The sequence below is a fragment of the Ornithodoros turicata genome, chromosome 3, assembly GCF_037126465.1.
Source record: "Ornithodoros turicata isolate Travis chromosome 3, ASM3712646v1, whole genome shotgun sequence".
Classification (NCBI taxonomy): Eukaryota; Metazoa; Arthropoda; class Arachnida; order Ixodida; family Argasidae; genus Ornithodoros; species Ornithodoros turicata.
In genome coordinates, this window is record NC_088203.1 from 97,620,232 (window position 1) to 97,634,090 (window position 13,859).

At 46.7% G+C, this 13,859-nt stretch overlaps 1 protein-coding gene across 1 annotated transcript; it reads right to left on the reverse strand.

The window, feature by feature from the left end:
* Positions 1–4,157: 4,157 nt before the first annotated feature.
* Positions 4,158–7,006, reverse strand: LOC135389760 (uncharacterized). Its single transcript, XM_064619791.1, has 2 exons — positions 6,716–7,006; positions 4,158–5,666 (listed from the first exon to the last, which is right to left on the reverse strand). Exons 1-2 carry the CDS (start codon positions 7,004–7,006, stop codon positions 4,158–4,160), a joined length of 1,800 nt encoding a protein of 599 aa, XP_064475861.1.
* Between the last annotated feature and the right edge of the window lie 6,853 nt (positions 7,007–13,859).

The window sequence follows — 13,859 nt, forward strand, 5'->3', positions numbered from 1 at the left end:
TCTCCCCGAACATTACGACACAGCCCATAACGTGAAGATAGTGAGCTTTCAGAAGGGAGCGTTTCTTCGGTTGATCCTGGTCCTTAGAGAAGATATTCTCGTTCTTTATTCTGGATCTCGGTACGTCATACTAGAATAAATAAATTAAAAGGAAAGGGAAGACGGCTCAGGAGCTCCGCTCAAACGCAGCCGCTGTTGTGAGCTAGCGTTATCAACAAGTCATCTGCGAGTCTCCAGTGCGCTTTCGGAGGCTTTGAGAGGCTTGGGGGTTCGAAGTAAATGGGGGGTGAAAGCACAGTAAGCCAATAAGGCGGGGCAATTGCGCTGCTATGGAGAATTTTAAAAAATGGTGCAACAGACCAGTTTACTACTGTATGGTACACGAGTAGTTTGGCATACTAGTGTTTCGGACGTGGAAAACTACTGCAATATCAACTGTACGTAATTCCTTCGGTTGCCTATGCAGCCAAGTAAATTACTGACCGGATATGAGATAATCTTTGTTTTTTTTTTTCCTTTTGCGGTTGATTGGGTGCCGAATTCAATTTCTCCATTTTTAAATTTTTTAAATTTACTTGTCAACTTATCTCATCAATATTGCTATTATTTGGTAAACGCCAGTTATTTGGATGCCAAAACAGCAACGTTCACAGCTTGGTACACCACTAGACGTCGTTCATTATGCCGGAAATGTGCACTGAAAAGAAAGAGAAGAAACAAAAGAAAAACAGAGGGAAAACTCATTTAGAATTCCGCTAACAGTGTCCGGTGAACTGTTTGTACTAGGCTTGGATTAGGCTTTCCAGTCGTTACCGTGGCTAAAAGGACAACATTGTTCTTCCATCTTTCTTCTTTCATCGTCATGATTACAAAAATAAAAATACAAATAAATAAATAAAAATCTCCCAGCTAGCTGTTTTGAATAAACGGATGTATTTGATTTCTGTTTACACGAAGTGCACCTGAGGTAGCGTTGGGTACATGTAATTCAATACTTTGTTTCTGCATGCTCCACAAATTTCACTACACAAACTTACAACCAAATTTAACTTGCTTCTGCTTGGAAAAGGATTATCGACGCATTGCAGGGCACGCAACTCCTCGAGCATTCAGGTGGAACGGGAGCTTGCAGGTTATTACCAATCGCGTTTCGTATTTCGAAGCCAAATCTTGCTTGTGCAACGGTGTATTTTTTTTTATTTTTTTTTTACGGCACTTTGGTACTGCCTACTGCGAAGACGATATTCCTCAGCAACCATCACTGTTTTGTGTTGTGACCTTTGTGGGCATCAGGCATAACATTCCGAGCATGGTGTGTTTTCGTATCGAAAGCAAAAGTGCTCTCGGTACTTCAAGGAGATATGGGGACGAAAGTTCTGCGGAAGAGTTTTCGTATTTGGAAAATCGAAATAATTTATACAGTGAAGCATCTTTGTTATGACCATGGTCGTTCCCGAAAATTTGTGTCATAATGCGGTATTGTCATATTAACGGGGGAGATTTGCAGAGGTTCCGCAACATTGTCCCCAAAGAGTATGGTCATAAAGCGCGTATGTCAGATTATCGGGGGTCATATTAACGAGGGTTCACTGTACCTTCTTTCTGGACTTTATCCATATCCTCGAGCACCCATCCCCCCCCATTAATTTGCTAACTACAATAAGGATGTAATCAAAAAAGGTATCAAAATCAGGTGAGGAAATCTGCTCGCCGTCGACAAATGTGGTATGCACATTTTCTTCCGCGCGCAGTTTTCTTTAAAACTTCTTTTGTAACATTCGAACACGAACTCTGATTCGCTGCTGAGGGAAAGCAAAGTCGTGATCAATAACCCACAGACGGATATGTGCCTCCGATACTGAATAACGATTTTCCACAAATCGATGACAATGAATCATCGCATGCAACATCGCGAGCATCTATAATTAGCAGCGAATAAAACAATGTAACGTAATATATCTGAAACGCTGCGCTTGGGTTACCTTATCATGCATGATAGCCTGATATACCTTACGATGACGATGAGGAAGAAAACTATGAAAATGTTGCTGAACCCGTCATCATGTATTTGTTGTTGTTCGCTGTAACGACCAAACAAGTATGTTCCTTTCTTGGAAGTCTACATAGCCGGCATGGTTGCGCTAACAAATGGAAAAGAAGAAAGTGGAAGTTAGATAAACAATAAAAAGTCTATTACCCTTAAGTGGTCTAATTCGTGGTCATTATACAGCCGACGTATATATTACACAATCAAAGAAAACGATGGATAATAGCGTCGTTCATGGCACCCGGTAGTTGCTTCTGTATGCTGTTGATCCAACACTCTTAAAAATGAGTTTCACCACATAGCACGCTCCTAGCCAACCATCATTCCGAATGACAACGTTCTCGTCCCTGATTTGTTGAAAACGTGGGGCGGAGCCTATTTTGTGACACTGATGCTGTTCATAATTGTCACATAAAAGGCGTACGCCTCCCGTTTTCAGCAAATCAGGGATGATAACGATATCATTCGAGATTATGGTTGGCTAGGAGCGTGCTATGCGGTGAAGTTCATTTCTAAGCGTGAACTCTATTATTTGAAATGCCAAGAGGTTTCCCTCGCGTCTTTACGTCTCTCGTGCGTCGTTCACGACTTAGCGTTGCATTCGCCCCTGCGCTCCGGTATAGGCTGGGCCACAGCAGCACGACGCTGTGTACAACTTGTGGTTTCCCGGCAACAATCGACACATTATAAAAGACTGTATCCAGTACGTATGCGAGCGACGGGCCTTTAAATGTCAACGTGAACTGCTGGATCAGAGGCCATTCAACATCAGCAAAGTTCTCGGCCCATGGAGTAACCCTGGACATCAGTGCCGTGCACTTGGCGCTTTTCTTTCCTTTCCGAGGGCCACCAGCCTCCTTCACGAACTGTTCGGATTTCCTTCCCTCGTCATCCTTTCATGCGAACCTTTTTGGAATGGGGCAGGGTCCTGCACGCAACGCAGGGAAACATCCCTCATCATCATCATCATCCATATATCTATGTTGTTGTCGTTGTTGTTCATGGCAACATGCCCGATTGCATGATCAGGAAGGAAAAAAAAAAAACTCCAACAAACATACAAGGGTTATTTGATCACATCGCACAATCAATGCTCCCATCTAGTTAGCGGTGGGAGTGAATGTCAGCTGCAGCCACACGAACGTGAGATGTGTAAAGTCACAACAGTCACAAGATATTTTACGCGTACTATTTAAGCACTGCAGTGGATATCATGCGAAGCTTTCACACAGACCGCTAGCAAGCATTCCAGTGACATATATTATTGACTGAGAAAAAAGAAAAAAGCAAGGGTTGCGAAGTGACATTCTGGGCGAAATGTAGGTTTTTCTGTCAACAATGTTCATTGTGAATTATTGAGTTTGAGTTTGAGTATGCATATGAAAAAGAAAAGTGAATTATCCTTCGGTGTACAAAGCGTTTACAACTGCAGATTCCGCCCCGACACGAAAGTAACCGGAAAGCGAAAACATCATTGTTTCTCTTCTCCGTCCCTTTTCCGCATGGCAGGTACATGAGCATAGGATTAGATTGTGCACTGCAGTTACCACTGCAAATGCCAGTCGCTTAGCACAGTGCAGTTTGAAAGATGTTCGCTCGCATATTCATGCGCAAGTATAACAGCATGTCAAAATACGGGAATTAGCGTAAAGTGCCTTATAAGTCAGTCAAAGGGGGAAAGTAGAACTGAAAATAAAGAAAGTAGGACCAGGCTCAAGCAGAATGCTACTGCCGTCAGTAAAGCGATTATCGATGCCTTTAAGGCCGCACGACCACAGCATCGTTCAGGCGGAGGAAAAGCTTGCACATTATTAGCAATCACGTTTCATATTTCGAAAGGAAAAACTTGCTCGTGCAGCATTTGTTTGTTGTACCGCACTACGGGGCACTAAAGGTACAGGGTTAGTCTAGCACACGTTACACATTTTGATTGCATCGAAAAAATAGAAGGCAGGGTTTAGCCTGTCGCGACGTGAAGAAAAGAGTCGAAGACAGGCAGCAGGAGAAATAGCCAGTTTACTGGGCAAGAGCGCGACTAGAATGAACGCGGGTGAAGATGATGCGTGCCGACGAGCTTGGCTGGTCACGAGGGCGTGGCCTAGCATCGTCGTCAGCTACAGGTACCCCCTCCCTGGACCGTATGCCGGCGAGGTATGAGACGGACAGAAGGTAGGCCGGGTGCCCAGTGTACCGAACGTGACGGATGCACCGGTGAGGGCGGGCAGGGGGACGAGGCACGAGAAGGCTCGGGCACCGGGGTGATGGCGGGCAAAAAGGCAGGCTTGACACGATCCACCGAGACCACCTCGAGCCGGTTAGGAAGCCTAATGGTGATGGTCTTCGCTTGACGAGAGTGGACGGGAAAAGGGCTGTCGTACGGGGGTTGGAGAGGTCTACGAACCGCGTCGTGCCGCAGAAACACATGGGTTGCGGAATGAAGAGCCGGATGAATGAAGACGGGACGGGACGAAGAGGACCGTGTGGGCAGTGGTCGCAAGTCAGCACAGTAAGACTGCAGGCGAGTGGCGTAGTGAAGAAGGTCAGGAGCGGGTTGAGCGAGAGTTGCATGGTCGAAGAATTCTCCTGGTAGTCTTAACGGCGCGCCATGCACGATCTCAGCAGGTGAGACAGGGGCGTCTGTCTTGATGGCAGCCCTGACGCCAAGGAGAATTAGTGGCAGGCGTTCCACCCAGTGGCTGGGGTCGTCATGTGAGCGCAGGGCGGTCTTCAGAGTGCGGTGGAGCCGTTCTACGAGGCCGTTGGCGCAAGGGTGATAAGCCGTCGTCTGTCGATGTTGGGAGCCGAGAAAACGGCACATCTCTGCGAACAGACGGGAGGTGAACTGGCGGCCTCTGTCGGTGGTAATCGTAGCGGGCGCGCCGTAGCGGGCCACCCAAGTGTCGAGGAAAACGCGCACCACCGTGTCAGCAGTTATGTCGGCGATGGGAATGGCTTCCGGCCAGCGGGTGAAGCGGTCAATGCAGGTGAAAAGGTAGGCTTTGCCGGCAGATGGGGGAAGGGGACCCACCAGGTCCAGATGAACATGACGGAAACGAGCATCGGGTGTAGGAAACGGTGATGGAGGCGAAAGTGTGTGGCGCTGAACTCTTGAGCGCTGACAGGCCAAACATAGGCGGGCCCAATCGCGGACGTCTCGGTTCAGCGAGGGCCAGACAAAGCGAGCCGCAATGAGCTTTTGAGTGGCCTTGATTCCTGGGTGGTGCAGGGAGTGAAAAACGTCGAAGATGTGTCGTCGAAAATCCTGCGGAATGAGGGGTCGTGGGCTGCCGGTGGAAACGTCGCACAGCAAATGGTAAGGCGTTCCAGGGAAGGGAATTTTGTGGATGGACAGAGATTGTGGACAAGCAATGAGGTCTTGGATGGCAGCATCGTGGTCTTGAGCTTGCGCAATTGAAGCGTAGTCGACAGTGGTCGGAAACGTGAGGGCGGAAATCCGTGCCCGTGAGAGAGCGTCCGCTGCGACGTTGCTGGTGCCAGGGAGGTGTCGAATATCTGTGGTGAATATCTTCACGTTCGGGTCATCAGTTGTCGCGACGTGAAGAAAAGAGTCGAAGACAGGCAGCAGGAGAAATAGCCAGTTTACTGGGCAAGAGCGCGACTAGAATGAACGCGGGTGAAGATGATGCGTGCCGACGAGCTTGGCTGGTCACGAGGGCGTGGCCTAGCATCGTCGTCAGCTACAAGCCTACCCCAAATTTTGAAGACCGATAGTCATTTGTCTCAAGTTACGTTGGGATTTTTGGTAAGCTCCGTGGTCATGTAGATAAAAAATTAAAAATCAAACAAAATCTCGCCCCATGCATTTTGAGTACCCTATCTCACGTAAACACCGCCATCTTTCTTGTGTCTGCTTCACCTTCACATCACCTGACACAGGCGGCGCTGCCTATAGCGATGTGACATGCCCATTATGACGTTAAGCACTAATCCTCTTCTTCTGTATGTTGAATTGTATGGTGAAACGAAAATGGCACACAGGAGAAAATGAGTGAGATAGGTCACAGAAAATGTATAGAGTGAGATTTTGCTTGATTTTAAATTTTTATTCTTCAACACCATAACGATGACAAAAAAAGTCCTACGGAACTTCAGAAAAAATGGCTACAAGTTCACAAAGTTTGCGGTTGGCTAAACCCAGTCTTCTATTTTTACGTTGCAATCGAAACGTGTAATGCTTGCTGTGGAAAGGTGGTAACTTCTATAGATACCACCTTAGTCAACATAGCGTCTGATAAAGGGTGTAAAAGGGTGGTAAAAGCAACTATCATATATCCAAATTGCTATAAAAAGGCGTACGCCTCCTCGCTCACCGAATCAGGAGCGGTAACCCTACCATTAATGGGTAGTAGGTAGAACTTTGCAACCTTTTATGCACAACATATGCGACAACTATTGCCTCCTAAAAGGTGTATCTGCTCCACCTGATTTAACGAAATAATGTCTTTAGGGCAGCTTCTAAATCGACAAGTGGTCGGCTGCACCAATTGGTAATAACCTACCCACACCGCAAACTTAATGCACTGAATTTGTAGTAGTCTATACCTGCACCCGCAGAGGGCTAGACCCCGAGATAACATATCCGTTCATTCTTCTTCTTCGTCGTCTTTCTCCGCAGTGGCGCATAGCACGGGGCATTCCTCGTCTCACGTTCGTCTTCATCGTCCTCATCATCTTCATAATCTTCCTCGTGCTCAGTCCACTACATTCCTCCCTTGAAGATTGGACGTACCGCGACGAAGGTTTGCGGTTTCTTTCAGGGTACCGCGGTGGCCTGAGAACAACCTGTTCTTGGGCTGGCTTCTCTGGTGTCGCTGTCGTTGTGTCCTTCTCTGGCCAGGGCAAGGGTTGAATCGACTCGGATGCTGAGGTTAATCTGACTTTCAAATGGTCAGCATGCGCTCTGCGTTGCCTGTCATCCGTTAGCTGTACTTCGTACATGGCTCTGTCGGTCCTTGCGGTAACTGTTGATTTTGTCCAATGGCGTTTGTCCGACGGATCGGCAGTCCAGACAGCATCTCCAACACTAAAAACTCGTGCTTGTGATATATGGTCGTAATTTCTCTTCTGACGGTTTCTTGCTCCCAGGAAACGTTGGTCCAAGCAAGGCCGGAGGAGGTCGAGGGCGGAGCGTAGTTGTCTTCCCATGAGGAGCATGGATGGTATTTGCCCTGTAGTTGCGTGCGGTGTGATGCGATACTGCAGGAAAAACGTATGGATGCCCTCTTTCTTAGTTCCTCCGCTCAGCAAAGCTCACTTGAATGTCCACACGAAATTTTCAGCTTGACCATTAGATTTCAGATGGTATGGCGGAGTCAAGGTATGCTGACTACCATGCTGCTGTATAAATTCCTTGAACGTTGAACTCGTGAACTGGGGTCATAATCTTCATAATATTTCTCGTGCTCAGTCCACTACAGAATTGACTTTCCGAGCTTAGGGGGCTCCAGTACTTAGACAACTTGGCGACGTCCGGAAGCAAGCGCTCTCTTTCCCCTGTCCTCGTAAGAAGATCACACACGTCCCTCGGCCACTTGGTCAGTGAGCACCCTGGCCCACAGTGAGAGATCGCCTCAACATCCTGCTGAATTACCTTCGGCGCCATGGCGGGAGCTTGCACCTGGTATAACGCTCTACGTTCCGGGCATTCATTAAAAAAAAAAAAGGGTGTGTAGCCCCCTGATCGCTAGAGTGGCGGCTGAGAACCTGATAATCGACGTTTACCACTCACATACTCTAGCATTCACTGATGACTCTATTGACGACCGTACCAAAAGTGCTAATGATGAAAGAACATAAATTACCGTCCTGTTGAAAAGTGCTACTTGTGCGTTCTACATCTCATTAGTGAGCGTGGCCTGGCAAGGGAGAACATCGCGTTACCCGATACCCTCTACGACTGCTGAACTCCTGGCTCTCCTGCACGCAGCTGCTGCGGTCCAGGTGCGAGGGTTCGCCAGGGCAGTCCTACTCACAGACTCGAGAACCGCCCTATGGGACGTGATGAACCCCATGTGTAACAACATCTTAGCGCGAAGCACACATCAGAAGATCGCGTGCTCAGCATAAAGAAACCGGAGGCGATATCGTCTTCCAATGGATCCCGTCCTACGTCGGTATCGGCGGCAACGAAAGGGCAGATGAGCTGTCGTCGTCGGCACACCTGGGCTGCAGCAATAGTTTACCAATTGCTGACGACAACAACAGGCAAATGGCCGTCCAGCAGCTTGTTGAACTGCGCCACACTAGGATACGGAACATCATGCACCATCATCGCCCCCTTGTTTCCAAGAAAAAAAAAAACTTTCTCGAGGCGTAAAGGTCATGCTCCATAGGCTCCGCGCAGGATCAGCGTTCACCAACTCTCAACTATTCAAGATTAAGATCGTCTCTAGGGGTGACGCCTGCTGTGGCCACTGTCAACAACCTGAAATAATCGAGCACATCCTGCGAGACTGCTGAGCATACCATTCTGCGCGCGAAGCCTATCTCCCTCGCTCCAGCTCTGGCATGCTAGCGGGCATCCTCTACTCCGGTGGTTCTTCTGCGGAACGTTCCGCTAAAGCAAGAAACCTTATTCTCCTTCTGCAGAAGGCGGGTCTTAATTGCTCAACGACCCCTCTAACGCTTTGCTCTCCCCGAGGAACTCATGCACCGTCTACGCATCTCCACCCTTCATCCTCCATCTTCTTTCTTCTTCTTGTTCTTCTTATCTTGTACTTTTTTTTTTTTGCTATTGTGACGACGGCCAATTCTGTGTGGTCAACAACGGGGAGCTCGCCTTGTCATTACCCCCCCCCCCCCCCCTAATGCATTGAACGGAATGGCAGCTGTGACTTCATCTCCTAACCAACCATCATAACTAATGAGATCGTTCTCTCCCCTGATTTGTTGGAAACAGGAGGCGTACGCCTTTCCTGTTACGATTATTACAATTATGTCCTGCATAATTGTCACACACAAAAAAGGCGTACACCTCCTGTTTTCAACAAATCAGGGGAGAGAACGATATCATTCAGTTTGCCGTGTAGCTAGGGTATTAGAAGCCATTATACCACATTTACACACCTTATAAACCACTGAGGCCAGGAGGGCTGACTGCATATCCTTTCTTTCACGCATTCTTATACAGGGCCGTGTCATCTACCACTAACTACACTCTAAAAACTGAACTTCACCTCATAGCACGCTCTGCGCCAACCATTGTCGGGAATGATAGGCTTATCACTTCTGATTCGAGGAGAGAGGGAGACGTACGCCTTTTTGTGTCAATTACCATGTATCCAAATTGACACAAAAAGGCGTACGCCCCCCCTCTGTCTGCCTCTATATGCTGAATGTTGTCTGCACCAACAAAGATATTGCTGTCATCCGCATATAAAAAAAAAAAAAAACGTCGTTGAAAGAAAATCAAGTAAATCGTACGCTAGAAAATAAAGAAAAAAGGGACAGAGGAGGGGACCTTGAGTAACGCCGGACTGTAGTGTTCTGCTGGAAGAAATTGATTTAGTTACGTATACATACTGTTCTGTGCATAATGTAAAATGCCGAGACTAGGGAACACGAAGGGACAGACACAACACGATGTCTTGTGTCTTCGTGTTGTGTCTGTCCCTTCGTGTTCCCTACTCTCGGGGTTTTACATTATGCATCAACTTCAGCAGCTCGCTTGGTGCTTAGCCATCTTTTTAGTGTTCGATGTTGCGCAGATAGTTTCTCAATAACTCGAGTAGAACTCCTCTTACTCTCCATGGAGCGAGCATGCCGCCGAAAGTATACCACGGGCACCTAACGCAGTTCCTTCACTACCCCGATCTTAAGAGATGGTATACAGGGTGTTTCAGTTAAATCCCCGGGCTAAATAATTCGCGAACGGGTGCACCAATCCACGAGCTTTCTTTTTTACAAGTATCTGTCCAAAACCGCCTACAAGATGCGCACCGCGTGAATGAGCGGGAGGCGCTCATTATTTAAATAAAAATGCAAATGAGTTTCGTAAAAAAAAGCGTAACTTCTAAAGCAGGGCGCTGTCGGTATTAAAATGGGTACTACCCCTTTTGGGACCTTCAGTGGACACCTTTCAGAGAAAAATCTGCCACCGAAGCGGGTCATTTGTTGCAGTAATTAATTGGTTTCGGTTTACGTATTTTTGTCGCGGCTGGTCGCGGCGAAGCGCAAAAGGACGTAATTCATTGGTGTAAGGACGTAATTCATTGATGGATAAGGGAGTGAAAGAGCGTCTTTTTGCGCTTCGCCGCGACCAGCCGCGACAAAAATACGTACCGAAACCAATTAATTACTGCAACAAATGACCCGCTTCGGTGGCAGATTTTTCTCTGAAAGGTGTCCACTGAAGGTCCCAAAAGGGGTAATACCCATTTTAATACCGACAGCGCCCTGCTTTAGAAGTTACGCTTTTTTACGAAACTCATTTGCATTTTTATTTAAATAATGAGCGCATCCCGCTCATTCACGCGGTGCGCATCTTGTAGGCGGTATTGGACAGATACTTGTAAAAATGAAAGTTATTCAATTGGTGCACCGGTTCGCGAATTATTTAGCCCGGGGATTTAACTGAAACACCCTGTATATGACTCACACTGCTCGTTAAAACGAAAACAAAGGAACAATGGGATAACACTGCACAAAAATTAGCATTGATTTTCTCTCTCGGACTATCTAAATCTTCCTTTTTAATCCTTCCGAGGAACTTTATTTGAAAAGGACGTTCAGTTTAGAAAAAATAAAGGAAACAAACAGAAGGAACAGAAATGCGCCATTACTGATTTTTTTTCTCATCTTGGGTTTCTCTGATTGCCATTCATCCACTTCAGGCCAAATGCCTGCTTTAAATTGAATTCCTCTTCTCCGAAGCCATTTCGTGGAGCTGAGAATGCGGATTATTCGAAGAAAGTTTGAAAGACAACCCAGATTGATTATGCATCAGTCTTTCTTTTGAGGAACTGCTCGCTTTTGTGAAGCCCTTTGTTTCTGTGAAGCCCTTTGGAGGCTTTCGTGAAGGCGCCGCCTGTGGTCAACGATGTGGTCAAGCTCGAAGTGCGTTGCGCAACATATCGGGATAGCAAACGTATGCGGTTATGCGATGAAATTCCGGTTTTAGGTTTCATAGATTATGAAGCAGATACAGATAGGCCATATAAACGTTCTCCCAGTGTATTTATTCGCAGTTAACAGTGCACACACCGTCAAAAGAGCCAGACTTCAACCCATTTTCTTGTTAACACTCACGTCAGCTGCTGAAATTACTCAGAGTTTTGTCTTCCCGTTGGGTCCCTTGAGACTGAATCCTGTGTCTCTTGGGGTAACTAGAAAGGAGCTTTCAGGAAAACTCAATATAACGCGCAGTTTCACAAGTCGACGATGACTCGATCACTGAGAAAGTTTAACTCGAAACACAGAAGACTTGTTTCCTTCAGTTCAATTTCCTCCTCGTAGCTAGAAGGGTTACGCTAATGCTATTTTTATGCAAATATAAGACCTCATTATCTCGCGTCATTGTTACGAATTCTTTTTTGGCGTGGAAGTCGAGGTAGTACGTTCATCCAGCATCAGGCGGTGTCAGCATCGACTATGCATTCCACGGAGTCGATAGGAAACAAGGATTCTACGCGTAACCTAAAATGGCTGTCACCTAGGAAAGCTAAAGTAATTTAAGATGAAGGACATTCACACTGAATGTCATTCGTTCCTACACACCGATTTACTGAAACATTAGAGCTGCATTATACCAGGGTACGTGGTACTCATTTCGTACGAAGTTCTTTTGGATTTAAGGAAGAAAGAGTTTGAAAAATAGCATGGAAGTGAAATTTTCCGTCATAACCGGCAGCGATGATATACAGTTTGAAGGCGCACCCAAGAAATGAACGTTGCCGACCAGAAATTGCGGATGGACTTGGAACGATTCTGGTTGTTGACAAAAACCGTAAAGCCGTCCACTTACATGTAACAACTAAATGAACTTGTAACGTTGAACTTGTAACACGTTGGTCGGTAACTTTTAGTTTGCATTTTACCGCCTTACTATTATTTTACATTACTGTTTCTTATTGCCATCTGAAATCGCAGCTTTCCAACCTACCCCATTTTGTTTCAAGAACTCATTTGATAAGCGAATGCCATCGTCGTGCAATGTCTTTAAACACGGCCCCGTGTGGCGGTGAATGAACATTCAATGCGAATAAAGTTCGCTTGAAACAGCATTTTCTTTTGTGACAGAGGGGTAACGTGAACCATTGTACTCATATTTCAAGTGATAGCGTAGAGCATATCACATTGTTGCCAGAAAACAGCAAGATCATGATCAATAAAATAAAGTGTCGTGTAACCTGTCATATCGTTTCCACTTCGACGCGGTACAATACAGCTCATATAGCAAGCTTTCTCGCATTCCTTTCAAGTTGAGCAGACAAAGCACGCTTTACAGGAGACACTGTTTCTCTCCAGATCAACAGGCACCGAATACACGAACACGAACAAAAAATGACAAAAGGAAGTCAATGATAAGGTTAGCTAGCTGTAGGACTCGAACCCCCACCTTCTGGATTGCCGGTCCAGGAACAAGACTCAGAACATCAATTTCCAACGAACAAAAAGCCTAGCGCTGAACTCGATCTGCTCCTATTCAACACTGCGAGGATTAAGTTGTGGTTCGTCTAGACATATTGGCTCTTTTTGTTTACCTGTCTGTGCGGCTTTTGAAACGTACGGGGAGTCCATAGAGGTTGAAGGGTTTAGCTCCACATACAAAGAGCCTCATTTGTAGTTATATAACGATGGATTGAGTGCTTTCTGTCGTTGCAGACGGAGAACATTGTGGTGATAACAATAGCACCTTCCTGAGGAGTTTGAGGAGTTCTGGTAAAAGGGTGAAAAAAAAAAAAGAAAAGAAAAAACAAGGTGAACTGCACAAGCCCTTCCGTCCTTGCATCGGAGTTTCTTAAACTGAAGAAGATGTTGCCGTCGCCCCAATGAGAGCAGTTAACTTGCGTGCTGTCACAATAACCAAAACCTTGGTGAGTCGCACGTTCCAGCTCTTGTGCAGAATGGTCGACGACATGTGACGATGAGGCGAACAAACGGCTCCATCTGTCTCGGCATGTGAGACAGAATTCTGTAGATAGAATAGAATTTCTTAGACACAATAGATAGGCTGCAGAGAAAGGATGATGTCGCTGCAGGTGTGTCCAAGGCGCTCACACTGGATATGATGAGCGAGCTGTATGCAGGCTTTACTCCTGTTTTTACGGATGGCTCGTCCACAAAATCCAGCTTCTATATGCGCCTATATTATTCCGTCCGAAGACATAACTGGTATCTTCCGTCTCTCGCATCTGACGTCGTCAACATGTGCTGAGCTACATGCTTTGCTCTTTGCCATGCGCAAGATCCTGCAGTGTTCAGCTCGGCCATGGGTCTTCTACACAGACTCGAAAGCTGCTATCCAATGCCTCGCAACAATGGGCATTCGAGGTCCTCTCATGTCCATTGTTGCTGACGTGCAAGAAACTTACAAGGAGCTGCTGGACCTGGGCCACTGCATAGTATTACAGTGGGTACCTGGTCATGTCGGCGTACCCGGCAATGAAGAGGCCGACCGGGCGGCCCTGCGGGGTCATCATATAGCTTCAGCCCACTCTACCGTCTTGCCCAAAGGTGATCGTCAGGCCCTCGTCCGTGCTCTCTCTGCAGACAAGACAAGATCACAGTGGCTGCATGACATTACACCTTACTCTCTGCTCCACGCAGTGGATCCTTCTCTTTCACTGTCGCT